We start from the raw sequence: 22,913 nt of genomic DNA on the forward strand, positions 1-22,913 counted from the left end.
TATATATATATGTGCATACATATTTTTATACTCTGAACCCATTAAAAATGGATAGAAGGGGTATCATCATTTGTGCAAATGTATGTAACAGGCATAAGGAAGCATCTCCGACCCCATAAAGTAAATATATTTTTGATAAGCATCAACAGTCGAGTGGATCTGGCTATGTCCGTTTATCTGTCCGTCTGTCGGTCCGTCCATATGTATAAACTCAAGGATCTAAGAACGTATTAGAGTTAGAGACTTGAAATTGAATGCAGGTCCTCCTAGTGCCCGCGCAATACTAGTTTGTTTACGAGAATCGATTACTTGACCCGCTTACAAGCAATCGATAAAACTCGACAACGACATGCTGTTTTTCCAACAAATCTCGTAAGTTATAAGAGCTAGAGTCACCAAACGTGAAATTTAGCTTATAGAATAGTATAGTATTGTTATAATTTATTTTTATTACTGCTAAAGCAAACGAGAGCGTAGCGCTGCATTTGGGGTTGATAGAAGAGGGTTCAGGGTATCCCCTAGTCGGGAGCTCCCTTACTTTTTTTTTAATTTTGTTTATATCTTGGCTCGCACAATTGTTCCAACTCTTGACTACAAAAAAGATTGAGCAACAATTTGGCGCTAATTTGTCTCTCACCTTTGGAATCAGATCGTGCGCATAGACATTATCCCTGGGCGGCAATTTGGGCGGCTTCTCGCTGCGCTTATGCGCCAATTGTTGCGTCTGCAGCAGCAGTTGCTCACGTGTGGCAGCCACATGACCGCTGCTGCTGCCATTATTCAAATGCTTGCCCAGTTGCTGCAGCTGCTGTTGTTGGTGGCCGCTGCCAAAGCCAGAACTGCCCGAGCTGCCGTTGCTGCCGGTGCCGGCCACGCTGTAGGGATCCTCATCGGGTATGGGTATGCGCGGGCGATTCTTGATGTCCACAATGGGACGTTGCACTGTGTGGAAGAAGCAGAAGAACAGAGAAGCGTATGTCAAGGCAATTGTTGCTGCGATAAATCAATAACTGCCAGGCAAACAATTACAACACACACACACACACGAACGCACGCACAGGCACACACATGCACACACATGCACACACAAACACACTCATACACATGCACACAGTCACACACATGCACACACTCACATACATGCACACACAAACACACACACACACATGCACGCACACACTCATGGAACAATAGGCTATTTCTGCTGCAACTGCTGAACTTTAACTAATGCGCAGCCTTGAACTGCATCTACTTTGTACTGCTAGAGCTGGCAGATGGAATCAGAGCTCGTAAGTAAGCTCTTCTACAAATATAGAGAAGATATCTATGGTCGTATATCTGCATATGTATATATATGAAATCTGACGAAAGATCTGCTACAAGTATAGTGAATATATCTATGTATATGCTTCTCCGTAGTTTTTGTTTGTAAACCAGATAGTATTCAGATTTTGCATATAAACGATTGACAATCCGATATCAAGTTAAGCTAAAGTTATCAAATACTAAGAGCTAATATCAGGGATAAATCTTTAGAGGTGCTTATTACCCTATTAATTAGCTAATATTTGGGATAAATCTCTAATGCACCTTAATACTATCCCTATTAATATTGAGTTTTTAGTAACTTGATTTTGGTAAACAATAACTCACTTATAGACAGAGAGGGAGAGAGAAAGAGAGAGAGAGAGAGAGAGAGAGGGAGAGACACACACATAAAGACACAGACAGACAGTTGGACTTGCGCCTTGACTCACCTGGCGGCAGCTTGCTCTTTAGCATATCCATGGCTACCACATTCACAATGAGCACCCAAATGGGGCACTCCAAAATGTCATTCTCCGATTTGACAAAGGCCACTGCCGATAGGCATTGCGTCTCCAAGCGCCGACGATCTGGATAGGCACGGCGCAATTCACGATTTACGTTCGACTGGAACTTCTTCATGTCGAACAGCTGCAGGCGACAAAATGAAAGAAAAAACAAAAACAAACGAATTAGTAAACAATAAAATAATTTGCATATAGGTAAGCCGAGTGCATTAACTACATACGATTTGATTTCTATAGCATAGCATAACTTGCCTTGACTATTTTTTCGCTTTCGAGCGCCTGATTTGGCAGCTTTAAGATTTCGGCACCAATTGAGGTCTCCTCGTTAGGGTTGCTGGCGGTGCTCTTAACAAAAACGTTGCTCTTGGCATAGCGACGCACGAGTATATTGCCAGCATCGTCCATTTTGATCTTGACGCCCTGCAGGTGTACAAAAAATGTGTTTTATGTGTACTTCAATTTTAGCTGTATTTTGGACATTTGGCCGCGTTAATGGCCGTTTCATGTAAGGCGCCGTCAAATCTGTTTATTGTTATCAGTTTTTATGCAAATAAATTAGGAGCGTAAGCTCTTTAAAAGCAACAACAACAACGACAAAATCTGTGTCGCTCAATTTAATGAGCCATAAACTTCAGTTAACCAGCTTACCTGGCCGATGACGCGCTTCATTTCGTCCGTCTTCTGATCTCGCATGGGATTGTCAAAGCCGCACAAGCCAATGCTGCAAAAAAAAAAAAAAAACACATTTATATATGTAAATAATTATAGGCACACAACACTTTATTAATTGCAAATCAATCAGCTGCCGCATTAGGCAAAAATAAATGGGGGAAAAAAATAAACAAAAAATCAATATAAGCCCAAGCACTTTGTTGTGGCACGTTCACTTTTAGTGGAGCATTCGTGTCGAGTGTTGCATGAGTCACAGACACAGAGCCTGCTGCACAAATTTTGTTACATTAAACGTTTTGACAAAACACGGCCAAAGCACCAGCCCAGCATAACTGTGCATTCGCCTGCCACAAATTCGCATTGACAGTGATTTATGTGCTTGCCGCAATGTGTGGCAGCTGCAGCTGCCGCATAACAATTTATAATAAACATTTCATACGGCCTGTTTAATTGCCGTACGCGCCGCTGACTCATGGCAAGTTTGTTGCCTAAGTCTTTCGTCTTTCGTTTTGGTTAGCCTTGCCCAAAACTCCCTTTAAGAAACTGTCAAGCCATTTGCACACTCAAATATTTATGCTTAGTTGCAGGAAGAGCAGACGCCGCACTTAGCTGTTTGTATTTAAGGTCGCCGCAAATGTCGGCTAAAATGCTAACAAGAAGCTGCAGAGGAAGCCGCCAGCCCCAGCAGCAGCAGCAGCAGCAGCAGCAGCAGCACAAACAATGAAACGAAGCTAATTGTAATTGTCGTTCGCAAAAAGGCCACAGCAACTGTTGCTGCCGCTGCTGAACATTGTTGTTGTTATCTACACTGCTCCTGTCGCTGCTACCTCTGCCAAGCTCACCTGACGCCGCTCTGTCACTATTATTTTTTATGTTAATTTGTATAATGAAGCGCTGCCAGACAGCAGCAGCAGCTAGAAGAACGGCAGCAATTGCCGTTGGCATTTGGCCATGTGCTTTAGTTCTGCGCGTAACATCTGCCGGCGTCGACGTTGACGTTGCGGCTGCTTGGCGTTGATTTATTGGCTAAATGCTTGTAAAAACCGTTGAAATGTGTGTCAAAGTTTTCCATGAAATGAAATCGACATGGACTAGTGCTGCCGCCGCTGCTAGCTGATGTATGTGCCTTTCAAGGTTGCCCCTAAACTAAGCGGATTTGCAGTTCTTTTGTGTTTGCTTCCACTTTAAATGCTTCGTTTAGTTTTGGCATTATTAAAATTGAATGCAAGGCAAGGCGCTTCAGATGAACCTGTATCTCGAAAAAAAAAACAGAACCCCAGGCCCAACCCCAGAAACAGTCCAACCCACTCTGCCAATCATTCAGCCACACATTCAGTTACCGATTCATGGCCTGACACAACAGTTGCATTCACTTCGATGTGGCCAACATGCAGCTAGTTATATCCACATGCATACATATCGCTTGCAAGGTCGTCCACTATAAAAACAAAAATAAAATGCATATAAAAAACTGGACCTGACACGCCTAAATGAGCTAAAAATGCGAAAGGCACAAAGGCAGCAGTCAGGCAACAACTGTCTGCGTTTTGTGCTGCATTTTTGCGGCTGCCAATGAAAGCGAGAGTCCAAGCTGTAGCGGTTTTTTTTTTTGGAGTTCAAGTTAAACGTGTGCACTGGGTCAAACCTTGCAACCGGGGGGAGCTGTTGCTGATGCTGCTTCTTCTTCAAGGAAGCGGCAGCAACAATGCAGTTAACGGCGACTGGTTTCGGTGCGCTCCAAAACTGGCGCTGGCAACGCTTTGACCTGCGGCTAGTTTTGCATGGACAGGCACAAGAAAAAAATAATAATAAAAACAGCAAAATAACAGCAACAACCGGTCGAGCTAAAAATAATGCATGGCTTAATATAAAACACGCAGCAGGCAGAGCAACATTTTAAATGATATCAATAAAAACAAAAGACTCAGGCAACGAACGCGTCCGTTGAGCTAGCAGGCAGATGTACAAAAGACTCTGGCAACGAACCTTGTTAGCTTGCCAACTAGCTGCCAGTCTACTTAGTTATAATTTGCTCCAAATAATAAAATTCTAGTCGCACCTTAAATGCTGCGAAGGCCACGACTCGTTGCGGTTCTTGGCTGGAAAGCAAAAAAAAATTGGCACGTGTGCCCGACAAACGTTTTGGCTTTATGCTACAGTCTATCCGACTTCTATTGTGGACTAGAAAAATAAAACAACTGTCTGTTGATTAAAGCATGGCCTTGGCCAGGCGCGAGTCGCGCCTTTTTTGCCTCACTTTTGATTCGCACGAAATGAAAAAATGTTGCAATCAAACGGCCGACAGTGCCCTGTTTATATCACGCTGCGCCAGCTATAGCCGCTAGTTGTATTTTGATTTGATTTCAACTGTTGCCTGCGACATGCAAATTTGATTGGCAACGCCCACGCAACAGCAACAGCAGCCGCTAACTGTCATAAGCAGCAAAATTTATATTGGCGCCATTTCAATTGTTGCGAAAGATAATGGCAGACATGTAAGTGGTCTGGCCCTGAGTGCTTAAGGGTTTGCCCATTAATTAAATGCGCTTGTAGCGAATACAACAAAAAATAAAACTGCGTTGCAGCTGCAACTGTTGCTGCTGCTGTTGCTGCAACAAATGTGTGGTCCTCAGCATCGGCTGCGACGCCTCCGCAGTCTAATTAATTAATTTACATGCAACGCAAAGCTATAGATAGCTAGGTGTGAAAATTGCCAATCGGCAGCATGCAACAGGCCAGAGCTAGGCAACATACAGACACCGAAGCTGAGATACCCTTACAGCTGGTGGGTTAGCCTAGGCAGAACTGACTGTTATATTCCTAGTTTTCATAGTTGATAACCTATTAAGTTTAGTATTTCTCAAAGAAACACAGCTTATAGTTTTATAGTTTTAAAAAGTAAACAAAATAAAATATCTTTCTGAATATAACTGCCCGCTGTACTGAAAAGATTGTCAGCCTTAGATATTTTCACATACAAAATGCGGGCTACATTTTGGGATCAAATTTATATAGACTTTGAGCCCATATATTTTTAGAAATTGTATATTATAAAAATTGTTTAGTTTCCGCTGTTTAGCCTAAGATTCGGTTTATTCTAAAGAAATTCTAAAAAACCTTTGCAGTCTGGGCCATGCTACATATATATCTTTAATCCCAGCTGCTCTACGTTGGGCGTTATGGTGTTAAATACTAGTTTTTCTTGCCCAAGCAAAACTAATTATTTGTGAACAATCAAAGTCTGGCCACAAGCAACATGTAAACACGTTCAATACGCATTAACATACATAGTTCAGCAAATTTTGATAGCTGCTCCAAAGTGAAAGTCTGACCGAAACAGGTTTAATAGCTAAGAGTCGGGCTTGCGTTTAAGAATGCTCAATAATAAAAAACTATACAAACTAATTTTCAGCTTAAATTGAAGCATTCAAAGCAGCATTCAAGACCGCCTTTGATCGCTGAGCCAAAGCTCACAAGTGGTCTTTGAGGCTCTGCTGAAAGAACTGCATTCGCTTTCATTTGCATTTAGCCAGATTTCGCGTGAAAAACGTTGCGTGTGGAATGAAATGCGCCATGCATATGATAAACAGATCTATGTAGCATTCAAATGGACTGCCTATTTTTAAATTGACAAGCAGCAAATGTCTAAAAAACGTAGAAAAGAAATAGGAAATACTTAAACGTTAACAAGGGCTGACAGCAGCAGCAACTGCAGCTAATTAAACAACAAGAGCTGGGCAACAGGCAAGGGCTAGGCAGACCACACACAACAAAAACAACACACACACGTAAACCCTCAGTTGTTTGAAGTTAGCGGCATGCCAATTGATTAACTTGACACTTTCGACTCGAAATCAGCTTCAATTTTAAACAATTTAGCCCCTCTACACTAACCCACCCGCGCGGCTGCTGTGCTGGGCATATTTAACCTGCAATTGACATGAACAAGTAGCCAACAGCATAAGCAACTACATTGACAACAGCAGCAATAGCAACAGCAACAACAACAACAACAACGACTGGCAAAAAAGAAAGAGGAGCCTCTGCCGCAAAATGACAACTGCAATTTGCATCTGCAGATCTTTGATGACCTCGTCACGAACGAAACGAATGACTTTCCTTATTATTTGCAATTTCATTTGACTTTTGATACCCTGTATACATATTGGAAATGTTGTGTACACAATTGAGCGTGTGCATGCCAGATTTACAACTAGATCAAAATTGAAAGCATTCAGTTGGGCTCTATAAAACGTTCTCTAGGTTTAGAAAAAGCTTGCACTAGCTATTGAGATTGGCTTAAAGGAGTATAATTGTTTTGTGCACATATATGTAACGGGCCGAAGACAAAATATCGACCCCATAAAGTGTCATAAAGGGTCAAAATTAATCTAAAAATGGTACCCTCAAATATCGTATATAGTCATAGGTCGAAATTTCCCAACCCCATAACTCGGTCAAAACTCAACCGATTTTCATAAGGTTTTGCTTTTTATTTATGGTTTGGCCTCTAGATCAATTGTGCATCTAAATCTGACAACATAATTTTTGGTCCAAATTCATGTAAAAATGGTACCCTCAAATATCGCATATAGACATAGGTCGAAATTTCCTAACCTCATAACTCGGTCAAAACTCAACCGATTTTCATAAGGTTTTGCTTTTTATTCATGGTTTGCCCTCTAGATCAATTGTGCATCTAAATCTGACAACATAATTTTTGGTCCAAATTCATGTAAATATGGTACTCTCAAATATCGCGTATAGACATAGGTCGAAATTTCCTAGTCCCCTAACTCGGTCGAAACTCAACCGATTTTCATAAGGCTTGTGTTTTTGTTCATGGTTTTACCTCTAGATCAATTGTGCATCTAAATCTGACAACATAATTTTTGGTCCAAATTCATGTAAAAATGGTACCCTCAAATATCGCATATAGACATAGGTCGAAATTTCCTAACCTCATAACTCGGTCAAAACTCAACCGATTTTCATAAGGTTTGTGTTTTTGTTCATGGTTTTACCTCTAGATCAATTGTGCATCTAAATCTGACAACATAATTTTTGGTCCAAATTCATGTAAAAATGGTACCCTCAAATATCGTATATAGTCATAGGTCGAAATTTCCTAGTCCCCTAACTCGGTCAAAACTCAACCGATTTTCATAAGGTTTGTGTTTTTGTTCATGGTTTTACCTCTAGATCAATTGTGCATCTAAATCTGACAACATAATTTTTGGTCCAAATTCATGTAAAAATGGTACTCTCAAATATCGCATATAGACATAGGTCGAAATTTCCTAACCCCATAACTCGGTCAAAACTCAACCGATTTTCATAAGGTTTTGCTTTTTATTCATGGTTTGGCCTCTAGATCAATTGTGCATCTAAATCTGACAACATAATTTTTGGTCCAAATTCATGTAAATATGGAACTCTCAAATATCGCATATAGACATAGGTCGAAATTTCCTAGTCCCCTAACTCGGTCAAAACTTAACCGATTTTCATAAGGTTTGTGTTTTTGTTCATGGTTTTACCTCTAGATCAATTGTGCATCTAAATCTGACAACATAATTTTTGGTCCAAATTCATGTAAAAATGGTACTCTCAAATATCGTATATAGTCATAGGTCGAAATTTCCTAGTCCCCTAACTCGGTCAAAACTCAACCGATTTTCATAAGGTTTGTGTTTTTGTTCATGGTTTTACCTCTAGATCAATTGTGCATCTAAATCTGACAACATAATTTTTGGTCCAAATTCATGTAAAAATGGTACTCTCAAATATCGCATATAGACATAGGTCGAAATTTCCTAACCCCATAGCTCGGTCAAAACTCAACCGATTTTCATAAGGTTTTGCTTTTTATTCATGGTTTGGCCTCTAGATCAATTGTGCATCTAAATCTGACAACATAATTTTTGGTCCAAATTCATGTAAAAATGGTACCCTCAAATATCGCATATAGACATAGGTCGAAATTTCCTAACCTCATAACTCGGTCAAAACTCAACCGATTTTCATAAGGTTTGTGTTTTTGTTCATGGTTTTACCTCTAGATCAATTGTGCATCTAAATCTGACAACATAATTTTTGGTCCAAATTCATGTAAAAATGGTACCCTCAAATATCGTATATAGTCATAGGTCGAAATTTCCTAGTCCCCTAACTCGGTCGAAACTCAACCGATTTTCATAAGGCTTGTGTTTTTGTTCATGGTTTTACCTCTAGATCAATTGTGCATCTAAATCTGACAACATAATTTTTGGTCCAAATTCATGTAAAAATGGTACCCTCAAATATCGCATATAGACATAGGTCGAAATTTCCTAACCCCATAACTCGGTCAAAACTCAACCGATTTTCATAAGGTTTTGCTTTTTATTCATGGTTTGGCCTCTAGATCAATTGTGCATCTAAATCTGACAACATAATTTTTGGTCCAAATTCATGTAAATATGGTACTCTCAAATATCGCATATAGACATAGGTCGAAATTTCCTAACCTCATAACTCGGTCAAAACTCAACCGATTTTCATAAGGTTTGTGTTTTTGTTCATGGTTTTACCTCTAGATCAATTGTGCATCTAAATCTGACAACATAATTTTTGGTCCAAATTCATGTAAAAATGGTACCCTCAAATATCGTATATAGTCATAGGTCGAAATTTCCTAGTCCCCTAACTCGGTCAAAACTCAACCGATTTTCATAAGGTTTGTGTTTTTGTTCATGGTTTTACCTCTAGATCAATTGTGCATCTAAATCTGACAACATAATTTTTGGTCCAAATTCATGTAAAAATGGTACTCTCAAATATCGCATATAGACATAGGTCGAAATTTCCTAACCCCATAACTCGGTCAAAACTCAACCGATTTTCATAAGGTTTTGCTTTTTATTCATGGTTTGGCCTCTAGATCAATTGTGCATCTAAATCTGACAACATAATTTTTGGTCCAAATTCATGTATAAATGGTACCCTCAAATATCGCATATAGACATAGGTCGAAATTTCCTAACCCCATAACTCGGTCAAAACTCAACCGATTTTCATAAGGTTTTGCTTTTTATTCATGGTTTGCCCTCTAGATCAATTGTGCATCTAAATCTGACAACATAATTTTTGGTCCAAATTCATGTAAAAATGGTACCCTCAAATATCGCATATAGACATAGGTCGAAATTTCCTAACCTCATAACTCGGTCAAAACTCAACCGATTTTCATAAGGTTTGTGTTTTTGTTCATGGTTTTACCTCTAGATCAATTGTGCATCTAAATCTGACAACATAATTTTTGGTCCAAATTCATGTAAAAATGGTACCCTCAAATATCGTATATAGTCATAGGTCGAAATTTCCTAGTCCCCTAACTCGGTCGAAACTCAACCGATTTTCATAAGGCTTGTGTTTTTGTTCATGGTTTTACCTCTAGATCAATTGTGCATCTAAATCTGACAACATAATTTTTGGTCCAAATTCATGTAAAAATGGTACCCTCAAATATCGCATATAGACATAGGTCGAAAATTACTAACCCCATAACTCGGTCAAAACTCAACCGATTTTGATAAGGTTTTGCTTTTTGTCCATGGTTTGACCTGTAGATCAATTTGGAATCTACATCTGACAACATCATTTTTGGTCAAAATGCATCTAAAACTGGTAATCGCATATATCGTATAAAGTCATAGTTGAAAATTTTCCACCTCCATAAATCGGACAAATCTCATCCGATTTTCACGAGGTTTGGGTCTATGTTCCTGGCTTGACCTTTTTTATCAATCTGCCATCATTATTCTTGTATATTATAAATAATTGGAATATTTACACTTACTTAAGTGTATTTATATTCATTACAGGGCATTTATATGCCAGCTATGCATGCTGTTACGTGGTATCTGCTAGTCGCACACACTATCAACTTTTACCTAGTTTTCTTATCGCCTGAAAAATATCAAATTTACTCGCGGATGGCAGCCGTAAATTTATTTAATTTAATTTTTGCGCCACATACATTGTTGTTGTTTGTTGTTCGTTGTTTGTTGTTATTATTATTAAGTATTATTGTTGCCGTTGACATTTTAATGGCAGCGCATCTTCATTTTGTTGTTGTTGTTTTTTGGGGTACACAAAGGAAGCCGCCGTGCAACATAAATGCAAGCGTTGCCCTTTTTTGGGCTCAGTTGTTGCTGCTGTTGCTGCTGTTGTTGCTGTTGCTGTTGCTGTTGCAGTTGTTGCTGCTGACCAAATTACGTTTTACGAACTTGAATTGTTTTTTTGCCATCGCTTTTAATCAGCACATTTATGGACTAATGCATTATGCATTCGCTGCGCATTGAAGTGCCTCATATTGAGGTATATATATACACATATATACATTAATATCAGATACTTGTAAACTCCAATCCATTATGCAGACTTCATGACATTTGGCTGGGAGTCGAAGCACTCGCTGCTTGCAATGTGTGGGCTGTGCGGCAAATTGGCCACGGCAATTGAGTCAAAAGCGTTTGGCATTTGCAATTTGTGGCACGCAACGACGAAATCATTTTGAGACGGAATATGCTAATTAGCCTCAAATGCAGCGGCAGCAACTGCAGCCAAAACCGAGCAACTGCTTGCCAAAAACTAGAATTCTTGGCAAACAAAAAAATCAAATGAAAAAGAAACAGCTCAAATTGGCGCGCAACGGAAATCGCTCATTTTATCAAAATACGCGCAATTATTAAAACATTTTCACTTTGTTGACGCTCGTTTTATTTTCGGCCATTTTCACATGCTACAAATTGCCGCCAGCGGTGAGGTCACAAATGTCGTAATTTGCATTCGCATAGCTCCACAATTTAGCTGAAGGTTCTCTTAAAGGTACATAGCTATATTTTTCTTCGGTTGTTTTTTCTATGATAAAACTGTTTGGCATTACAAGTTCGGATTGGCAATTAAATCGTAATATGCCGCACCATCAATTTAATGGGCGTTGTTGCCGGCGCGCAAAGTTTCATTCGTTTTGCCCATTTGGGAGCAACATCTGGTGTAATTTAATCATTTATTATGGCAAAGAAAACAAAAACAATACCTCTCCTGCTGATTTGCGCTTGGCAGTGGGTCAAGGGCAGCCGATTTGCGCATAAGCTCAAAGGCAGCATAAGCTGGGATTTTTTATTTGTTTTATATTTATATATACGGCTGGGTAATTAAAAAAAAAAAAGAAGCGCAGCCCAATTATTTGCACACTTACCGCATGCCATCGAAGCCATCGTCGGAGCCATTGATGGTCAGCACCGGAGCACGTGCGTATGCCTTGGCCACGCGGCGATTGCGCTCAAAGACAATTACTTTGGCCCAGATCTCATCATCGATTTGCGTCCATTTGTCCAGCACTTCCTGTATGTGTTCCTGCGAGAGAGAGAGAGAGAGAGAGAGAGAGAGAGAGAGGGAGAGGGAGTGAGAAAATGCGAGCATGCTGAATGGCGAAAAAAAAACAAAAGACTTAGGCGAGCAACTTGCTGGAGACAAAAGAAAAACCGAATAATATCTATGTATAACGGCTGCAACTGTTGCAAATGCAACTAATGCCAGCAATTTTCACTTTCCAGCATAGTGTGTGTGTGTGTTTGTGTGTGTGCGTGTGTGTGTGTTTGTTTGTGTGTACTTTTTGCCAGCCAAAGTGAACGGCCTTGTTGGGCGCTTGCGTTTGTGCTTTTATTTTTCACGTTGCTGTTTTTCACTCACTTTACTTTTACTATTGCTTTTATTGTTGTTGTTGTTGTTATTGTTGGTGTTGCTGCTGCTGGCTGCCATTACAAGCGACTCTCTTGTTGTTGTTGTTTGTTAAATAAAAGTTAAAATCAAATCGGAGCAAATGCTTGGCACGAAACAAATGCTGGCGCGCCAGCGAGTCGTGTTGCAGCAAGACATATAAAATTATAGACAACGGTGTTTACGGCTTTTATTTGTTGCTATTTTATATCTCTACTTACATACACATACATGTGTGTGTGTGTGTTCGTGTGTGTGTGTGTGTGTGTTCGTCTGTGTACAGATATTTAAAGTGCTGCAAGGCTTTCGATTGCACTAAGAAATGAAAATGCAACTCGCTCGAGCTTGCGTCATGCTTAAGTGCACAGCGCATATTTTATATTTTGATATAGTTTTATATATATATATATATATATATAGATATATTAACTCAGGCATGCATATACATATGTATATATATGTATGTGTCCGTATCTAAAGGGGCCGTTTAATAAATACTTAAATCCTAATCACATAATTTGTGAAATCAGCTCTAAAATCAATTTGGTAACTGAAGAAAAACGCTGTCGGATTATAGATTTTGTTTTGAAATATTTGATACTATTTGAAATAATTTATATAATTTATAAAATTAAATATTAATATCTATATTTTCAAGATCAAACTACACTTAAAGTTTTTTATTAAATTATTTATATGATTAAAGTCCAAACAAACAAATCTTTTCAAGATCAAACTACATTCAGAGTTATTTTATTTGTTTTTTTTTATAAATAAAGTCCGATTTTAGTTTTTATATCTTTCTGTCTCGAACGTACATATTAAGAGCATCTTTTGGTATTCAGAAAATCCCTTTTTTAAAGGGATTCAAAAGAAAACTTTTGTTTGGGAATTAGTGAATATAAAGACATGTCGCATAACGAGTCTTGGTGAAATAGGCCTTAAACAACTAAAAAATACAAATACAAATATTTTTCAACTTGTTTTTCATATACCCAATTTAATAAATGCGAAAAAAGATTCAAATTCAGCATTTAGCATATTAAATTGGCTTTCTAATGAATTTGTAAAACGTTCGAATTAATTTGGGCCGGAAAAAATGTTAATATGCTAGCCAAACTTTCAAGAAAGTATAAAAAAAAAAAACTAACTAAAATAATAAAAAGTATACAAAAATTAAACCAAAAAATATAAAAAAGGATTTATGCTTAGGAAAGAGAAATTTGTTTATTCATTTTCAATGACGCCTTAATAAAGTGTTGTAAAGTTAATATGAAACTTAAAGTGTTGCCAATATCAAAAAAAAACCCAAATAAAAGGAAACATAAAGTTTAATGAAAGGATTAATGGTTATGAAAGAAAGCTTTTCTTTTATTCATTTTCAATTAATATGGAGTTCTTAGTGTTGCCAATTGGCGCACACTGCGTTGTCATACGAACACACAGCAAAACAGTGTTGTAAAGAGCACAAATTAATAAAGAACTGGTTCATGACTTCAGTTAATTTAAGTTGTGTGTGTACTTTTTGTGAAGCTCTCGCATACACAAAATCAAGGCTGTAAGCGCCGCACAGCTGGCCGCTTTATGGCCCCACAATATCATATGTTCAGGCAAACGGATAAGGCAAAATAAAAAAAAGAGTTCAATTAACCCGAACAAAGAACAGGGTCATAAACAAAGCCATTAGCCCAGTAACCAACATGCCCACAGTTTCGTATACTTATTTGCGGGCAGAGTTCAGAGCCGCCTTCAAAATACATGAAAACTCAGGCAGGCAAATATGTATCTAACGTCTGTTAGTTCTACATGGAGAGGAGCTATAGTTTATATGGGTGTACAGAGCGGAGCGTGCGGTAAAGTTGTCTAGGCAGCTCGCTGGATCAGATGCTGGCTGCTACTTCATGAGCGGGCCAGGCCGCCGCACATTAAAAATGCAAATAAATCATGTAGTAAAACTTGTTAACCTTTTCGTATGCTTTTGGCTTTGTGTCTGTTTGTGTGTGTGGCGTACTTTAGCTTTAATTTGTTGCTGCTGTATGTGCGAGTCGCCAGCACTTTTGAATTCACTTCAAACTCGCATAGATTCTGTTGCTCTTCAAGCTCTTCAAGCTCCTCGGGCCGCTCGAGCAGATTCACTTTTGTTGTACAGGTTTTATTTTGGCTGCTTCGCAAAAGAATCTTGTAGGCTCAAGTGTGGCCAAAACAAGTTACAACTTATTGTTGTTTTTATTATAGATCTCTAGGCCGACATCTTCGGCAGCCAGAAATTTTTATGAGACGACCTCAAAATGTCGAAGTTCAGCTTATGCTTGATAGTTTATGTTATGCACTAAGCAGTTCTTGTTGTATTTGTTGTCGTTGATTGCAATTGATTTTAATTAGCCCGCTTCGCCTGGGCTGGGCATGTTGCACGGCACTGGCGCGTGTTTGCTATGTATACGTAATATTTGCAGTGCCTGAAAATTAGCACAGCTTCGATATACGCCACATATATGTATATATATATATATATATATATATATATATATATATATATGCCAAAATGCCAATCGATTCTTAAAAAGCAACTGAACTGGTTTTTATAAGCACACATTTGTTATGCAAATTATTATCGAACCTATGTATAGCATGAAATTTTAAAGCAACAACCAATATATATATATATATATATATATATATGTATACAACTTTTTTACTCGTTGGCTCTGACGCAAATGGCTAATCAGGCGTTTTAGTTAGTCCACAACAGAGGCGTTTTAGCTGCTTTAGCATATGCAAAAAAATAATAATTATGAAATACAGCCACAGCAAATGAAATGTTAAACTAAAACAAAGTCAACGTTGAGATTAAAGAAAAAACTCCGTTGGCCTAATGAGCAGCTGCTCACATTCTAGACTTTAGCTCAATAAAAGCAAAGTGAGCTACAAAAATGTTTAATTCAGGTTAGATATGGAAATAGCGTGACAGTGTGTGCGAAGAATTAATTAGAATAGATCTAATGAAATGAATATTAACTTTTATAACTATGCGAAATGTCTTCAAAATAGACTTACGGACTAAACGAGAAAGTGAGGATATTTTCAGCACTCCGAAATTGTAATACCCTTGTAGACATTGCCCCTACAGTTTTACGTTTTATGTCTATAAGGGTATAATAAAAACTAAATACATGATTTAATTGTATCCTTAAACAATGCAACAATTTTGGCCTGTAAAGATACGATGCATTATAGGATCTTTCGAAATTCTGATAATATGTATGATGTATTTATATGTACAGGGTATCATTCTGTCATGAGATATGTAAGGCATAGTATACCTATTAGATCCATATATGTAGCTGATCAGTATCTTTCTCAGGATGGGCATACGCCTATAATAATTATCCATTTCTCAAGATGAGCATATAATATATATTCCTCATCAGTATCGAACAAAGAATGAGTTTTTGTTTGAAATAATTATCTATATTATTGATCAGCATAAATATGCTTGATTTGTCTTTCAAAAAATGGCTGAAATAATTCATAAACTCAAGATAATTTGACTGAACTTAGCTTCACAATTCTCAACGCATATCTGCAAAAACCGCTAGGGGGATTTTTTTTTCAATTAAGATTTCCGCCTGCCGACCTTTTTAATGACTGAACGAATACGAGCGTAACTTTTAGGTTGATGTGTTTTACCACGCCTCCAAGAGCATGTCATAAATGTTGCACAAACTTGAATTTAGTTGTTTTTTGTGTGCTTTGCTTCTTTTTAAAGGGCACAAGTGCCATTAAGTTGTAATTAAAGCAGCTTGTCTAACGCTGCGCCTGTGATGCGGTTTAATAAGTTCTATAATTGACACCCGGCAGCAGCAAAAAATGAAATAACAGCGACAACAACAACAAGAAAAACACGTGCACAAGTGCAATCGGCACGGAAGTTTGTGCAGGTCGTCAGTTTGGTGGCACTCTTGAGAATCTTTTTTTAAGTTTATTAAGTTTGCACTTTTTGTGTAAAATGTTGTTGAACTTTTGCAGTCACGACTTTACCACAGCCGCGCTGTGCAGTCGGAGACGCTGGCAACGGATGCGCCGAGCTCTCAAAGTTGACATTTAATAAAATGAATTTAGCTGGTGGCTGCGCGCGGCAAGCTTTGTTGTAATATAATATATAATCATCATTTCGAATTATTATGGGCTGATAAATTTATTTAACTGTGACAGGTTGCAATCGCTACAAGAAATTGCCAATAAAGACAGAAAAATACAAAAAAAAAAAACTGATGTTGATTATTTGAAATTCGAGTGCGAACTTCAAATGTCGTCTGACCCATTTTTAAAGTCCGTAAACGATGGCAAAATAAATATTGTTTTTAAGCGTTGCGATCAAGTGGATCGTTTGTCTTTGCTTAGCTTCTTCTTATCTCCATTTTGGCCAAACAAATTTATGCTAATTTCATGCATAGTTTCGACGCGGGCTTACTGGGAGCTATAATAATAGCTGGCGGTGTCTTCCGTCAGGCGGCGCACAATGCAAATCAATCAATATGTTTTCACCAAGCCGGAAATTCAATGCAGGCAGGCGCGAGATTTTTTTTTTGTAATTTTCTTGAAAAAAAAGGAAAAATGCCTGTTTATAAGGCATATTGTAAAGAGACTCTTGATGAAGTGGCATGAAAAAGCGAGGCGGCAAATTTTCCATTCAGCTGTGGGCCCCCTCGTTTAAGAGTTAAATTACGCGCTAAGTGACATGTGTGTGTGTGTGTTGAGTGTGTGTTGTGTGTGTGCTGTGTGCGGTTTTTCCTGCTTGCGCCAACGCGTTTTTGGCGGTGGCGAACAATCCTGTTGTACAACTCTGGCGAACGTGCCAGCGAAACTGAAACCAGGTGAACGAGTGGCCAAACAGGCGCATGGAAGTGGAAGTGGAAAAACGGCAAAGCAACAACAACAACAACAACAGCAACAACTGGCGAGCGAGCGAGGCGAAGCGAAAACTTGTCAGCTTGCCGAAAATGAAACTTTCATTTTCATGCCACTTTCGTCTGCGTGGAAAAGTAGCTAGAAGAAGCAGTAGAAGAAAAAGAAGAAACGGTAGACAAAGCAGCGGCAGGCTCGTTCTATTTGCCAGGCCAAAAACAAGTTCGTTGCCTGAGTCTTTTGTTTGACTGCATATGCAGAAAGCCATTTGCGGCTTGGGCTGCGTTCCCAGCTAATAAATTTGTAAACAATATCGAAAATAGCACAGGCCCAATAACAACAACAACAATAAGAAACACAGATTGCTCAATAAATGCCTGGCAGCTAAAGACAACAAAAAAAAATGGAAAAGAAACCAAACAAAACTTTAGTCAGCCCAATTCAAAAGGGCCCTCAAAGCTAAGCAACTACAATAGGAAAATGCTGCCATAATTTGTGTTTTTTGTGTTTTTTGTATCCATTTTCATGGGAAAAACTAGACGCCTTTTGTATGGCTAAACGGATTTATATAGACGCTCACGCCAATTGCACAATGCAGCGGCGTTTTCAAGCCAAAAAAAAAAAAAACGCGTGGGCGTTCGCATTTTCCATGCCAAATGCTGCATATAACACACACACACAAAATAAAGTGTCGCGCGGCTTTTCACTTTTTGCGTCACATTTTGATGAACTGGGTGAGGCTTTATGCAAAACCATTTGAAAAAAAAAATTTTAGGAGCCATAAATTTGATGGAGGGGCGCAGAAAGGTGCTCGAGTTTGATTGGTTTAAACTGTTCACTGGCTGCAGTTAACCCAGTTTAATAATAAACATAATATTTATGACAACAATGGCAAACATGGCTAAAAAGTAGTGTGTAGGCAGCAGCGGCATTTGACAAAAATAAAGCTGAAAAGCGGCGACAAATTTTACGTTTATGCGTGGCTAAGTATTGTGATAAAAAAATAGAGTATTCTGAGCGGAAGATATTATTATATAGTTATCAAACTAGTTCTTAGTTATTATTAGCAATATTTAAAGAATGCCCCAAATGGGTCACTCCCTTGCTTACATCTTTAAGGAACTCGGGACTTATATCGAAACCAACTAATAATAGAGGTTGATCATTAAAATTAAATATAAAGCAATATAAAAAACGTATCATCTTTTAGTTATGATAATCGATTAATTTGGTTTTGCTTTTAAATTTATTTTTTGTTTTATATATGTATTATTATCTCAACTTTTGCTTGTTATGGCTAATTTCCACTGAATTAAACAAGTATTTGCATAATTTTATGCAAAAATTAACTTTTGTTTTGTATAATAAATAGTTAACTTTTTATCGACTAGCCTGTGCTGTCTAATTTTCTTATTTAACCATTATTTTAGTCTTAATATAAGGCTGATTATACGATCATAGAATATCAAGGTAAACAAATTCAAACGTCTAAAGTTATTTTATTAAATACATTATTTTACTTAATGCCTGCTAAAACTACCTTATTTTCCTTCAAAACTTTTTACCATATATTTATATAGAGTTTGATGAGATAAATCATGTCATATTAGACAATATTTTGATTAGATAGTTGGTTATACTAGACTATAAGTAATTAAGTAAAAAAAAACATATAGGATTCAGTAAAATGAATAAGTTGTAATATTAATTAAGTCATGTTATAAGATAGAATATAATCTCATATAAAATAATATTAATTAATTCATATCAAACGGCTTACTATAAACATAAATTGTATCCTGATAAGCACATTTATTTATCTAAATTTATTATGGTAAAGTCAAGAGTGTGCTTGGATATGTCAGCTGATATGCTAACCTACTTATGCACTATGAATTCATGATAGATAAATCACGCTATGCTCCGCATAAACGTGACAAGAGTGAGATGGAGATATATAGCTTTGATTTTATTGTCTATTTTGTTGTTTAAAGGCCAAAATCAATGAAATACCCACACACAGACAGACGACACACACACGCACACAAGCACACACACACATTCAACACACACTCAGCTTAAGTCAAGCTCGTGCTGGGCTTGTACATTAGGGTTACGTTTGCATTTGTTTGGTGTTGTTTTTGCTGTTAGTTGTTGCTTTTAGATGTTGCTTTTGTTGTTGTTGCGGCAACTGACAAATGGCCATAGGCAAATTAAAAATGCACAACGCAATGCGATGGCCTAACGGTAATTAATGCAATTGGTCAATACAACAACAACAACTGCAGCAAATAGTGTCTGCAGCTAAGGTTTAGTGCGTTTTATGCTGACGCTGACCTCAATGCGGCCGCTGCACGTGTCGAGAATAAAAGCCACAGTGGAGAATGGCCACAAATCATAGAAGACCAAGCAACTTGCCAAGCGGAAGTCCAAACTCTTGAGCTGTCAGTTGTTCAAGTCGTGTTCATGCCATGGCCTCTATTTGCCTCTTTCGGTAGCTTCTACTTCTAACTAACATTCAACATATCTATCCATCTCTTTGTTATGCTAATGAATTGCATTTAATTATTGTTGCCGCATCGAACGGCTCATTAGATCATCTGTGCTCAGCAACTTACCTTGTAGAGTTTATCTTTTTGATACCAAACATCCTCCTCCTCCTCCTGTTGTGTGAACGTCTGATCCAGGTTTAGATCATCCCGCGAACGTGATAATATTTTTCTTCGCGATACCATTTTTTTGTATTTATTTATTTTTTGTCCAGGCGCTTCGAGGGTGAGTGTCTGCAAAGATACACGACGAGTAAGTCGTAAAAAATGCTGTGAATATGTTGGCGATATTATGTATTTAGCTTTCAAGTGTGCCGCCCATTTGTGGCAAGTATATTTAACCGTCTAACTGTACATTTACAGACTTTAAAAATTCTTTTTCGGGTAAAATTCTTTTGGTGCTGACAGGCCTCAAACTGTGCAGCGTCAAATTGCAAACCAAACAACGGCAAGGTTCAACGCACCCAAGCACATTAATAACAGATATTGTTTATGACCCGACTTCCTTTTTACAAGTCATCCCCAGGCGGCCTCAGCTGTGTAAACTTTGTGGGAGCTGCTCTTACCCAATAAAGCTCTGAACTTCAGCCGCAGTTGAATCTGCCGACTGCATAATACAACCTGCCTGCTATTGGCATTTCGACCAGCTGTTTTGCTTGTATTTCTGGCAGTGCATTCAAAGTAAATATAAATATTCTTGTTTTGTATGAAATACGAAACAGTAGAGGCTTTTAAAAGAAAGAGTGAACAGTGGGGATGAAACAAAAATGGGCAGTGAGAACGAAACAGTAAATTATTGAAGAATTTTTGGTACAGTGAAAATGGAACAGAAAAAGAGAAATGAGATCGACACAGTAAATTCTCGGTTTATTTTTGAAACAGTGAGAATGGAACAAAAGTGGGAACGGTTGAAATAGGACTGTTCTGTTCTGCCAAGAATTAACTTTTTCGTCTCATTTAGAATCAGTGTGCACTATGTGACTTTGGCATTTTTATGGCCAGCCAACAGAATTTATGTAAAACATGCAATTTTTTTTGAATTAGTTGTCGTTTTGGTCTGGCTCTCAGGCTACGCACTGTAGATACAGATACCGATACCGATACCGAAACGCCGGAGACATATGAAAATCACCTGTAGGCAGAGGCAGAGGAGACGACAAAGAGAAAATAATAAAGCACAATGGTAAAACAAAGCAAAACGTGGAGCCAAGTCGTTTGTTTTTTCACGGCTCAGTTTGTCAAGTTGATGAAAAAAACGCTCATTGCATAATAAACACCTCTTGGTGTCTTTTGGGGCCTGGAATCTGGCCGATCGACAGACGCGCGTAGCGGCAATCTTTTTAGCCGCGCTCTTTACGCTCTTTTACGCCCTTTCTCTCTCTGTCGCTCTTTTCTCTCTCTCTATCTATAAAAATATATATATGCAAATGTGTGAGGTTCGCTAACCTGTTGTCATATTTATACGCTTTGTTTGCCGCTGTGGTTGCTATTATCATTATTATTAGTGTCTATAATTGTCTGTCAGCTTTCTTTTGCCGAAATGCCTGAGTGCCCGATTGACTGATTGACAGTCCCGACTTTGGGGGATGCTGTGCTGTGCTGAGCTGTGCTGATCTGTGCTCTTACCGCCATCCATAAATTATCAACGCCTTTTGCGCAATTGCAGCCAGCTGGTGCCATTTGGAATAGTACTTCTACTCATACTCATACTCGTATTCGCACTCATACTTCTACTCACACTCATGCGAATACTCGATTCGTATTGTCAACAATCGGCGGCATTTTGTGCGATAGATTGCAATCGCATAACAAATGTTGCCTGCTGGATTTATGCAACAAAAGCCGTTAAATTGTACGACTGTCTGACAATTTTTTACACCGTTCGCTTGTCTCCGCATCTCAGCATCTGCATCTGCGCCTCTTGTCGCCAGTTTTCTGCTAGTTTATTGAGCTGCATTTTGCTTTGCACCTTTCAATTTTGGCTACCATTGCTATTGTTGCCATATAGTAGGATGCAGCCCGTCCAGACTATTGTTATTTATAGATCCGAGGCAACTTACAACCACTTTAATATATAGAACATAGTGTCTACTCCCCTTCGGTTGTTCTGACATGGCACGTACGCCGTGTACAAGCACTCCAGCCAGACGTGTTCTAGTTTGTGCCCAACGAGCAATTACGTGTATAGCTTGCCAATGATATGAGCAATTGCTTATAGAATAGATGTTAACATACCCTAAAATCGGCATAGCTGACTTTATTATGGGGCTAGCAGCACAACTGCTAGGCAACAGTTGGGCAATGGGAGCCCCACAAATATCTATTAATTTAAATTAATTATTGAAAATACAAGATTCTTTGGACTTTCTTCTGGAAAGAGTATTTCTCTTGAGGCTTGCCAAATTAAGGCCCAACTTACAGCTCATTTGGCCATTTCTGAACAAGGTGAAACATTTGATTATATATTACGGCCCGCGTCTGCCAATAATGTTTCCCGGCAATTTCTGTGCAGGTTTTATGTGACATGCCGAATTAAAGTTCCTTAACTGCAGTTTCTTCTTGGAACATTTCTGTACAGCTGACAATGCAGACATATCAAAAATTATATATGACACACTGAATGGGGCCGAGAAAAATTCTCAGATAACCTCGTTGAGGCGGGGCGGCTGGAGTGCGGCTGCTAAGTGGTGCTCAAATATCCTGCATACTCATAGCGGATGGAGGCATTGGCATGTTGGCATATTTCTGTCAAAGGTACAGCTAAGGCAAAAATGCAACCTGTATTTTTGCTTACGGAGTTCTGATTCTGTTATTGTTGCTGTTGCTGGGGCTTCTGTAAACAGAGGAGGTAGCGAAAGAGCCGTTGGGATTGAGTGTTTATGGGCACTTCATGGCGTTGTGTGATGAAGTCATCATCAGCTGCTTTTCTGTGTGTGTTGACTTTGCTGATTTGTCTGTATAATTTCAAGCGCTTTTACTGTTATATTTCACTGTTGACTGCAGGAATTAAAAAACGAACGAAAAACACGAAAAAAAACGATTGTGCATTTCTCAGAGTCATTGCGACTCGTCGTCGCATTCACTTTCAAATTTTTTTCTTCCGATTTTTATTTAGCTCTTTAGCGCACACGCACAAAATTCAACGACTTTCACAAAAATATAAAAGTAATAACAATAACCTTTGTCTTTG

General features: G+C 38.4%; 1 protein-coding gene across 1 annotated transcript in view; it reads right to left on the reverse strand.

Annotated features, from left to right (window-relative positions):
• Window positions 1-22,913, reverse strand: part of LOC115762306 — a 34,241-nt gene that overhangs the window by 3,441 nt on the left and 7,887 nt on the right. The window contains exons 2-7 of the mRNA XM_030704472.1: window positions 19,793-19,957; window positions 11,749-11,906; window positions 2,481-2,553; window positions 2,085-2,252; window positions 1,758-1,956; window positions 638-942 (exon numbers count right to left, since the gene is read on the reverse strand). Coding sequence (XP_030560332.1) covers window positions 638-942; window positions 1,758-1,956; window positions 2,085-2,252; window positions 2,481-2,553; window positions 11,749-11,906; window positions 19,793-19,909 — 1,020 coding nt within the window. The 5' untranslated portion in view covers window positions 19,910-19,957. The remainder of the gene's footprint in view (window positions 1-637; window positions 943-1,757; window positions 1,957-2,084; window positions 2,253-2,480; window positions 2,554-11,748; window positions 11,907-19,792; window positions 19,958-22,913) is intronic.

Source organism: Drosophila novamexicana, unplaced genomic scaffold (assembly GCF_003285875.2).
Source record: "Drosophila novamexicana strain 15010-1031.04,08,12 unplaced genomic scaffold, DnovRS2.1 tig00000564-arrow-pilon, whole genome shotgun sequence".
Lineage (NCBI taxonomy): Eukaryota > Metazoa > Arthropoda > Insecta > Diptera > Drosophilidae > Drosophila > Drosophila novamexicana.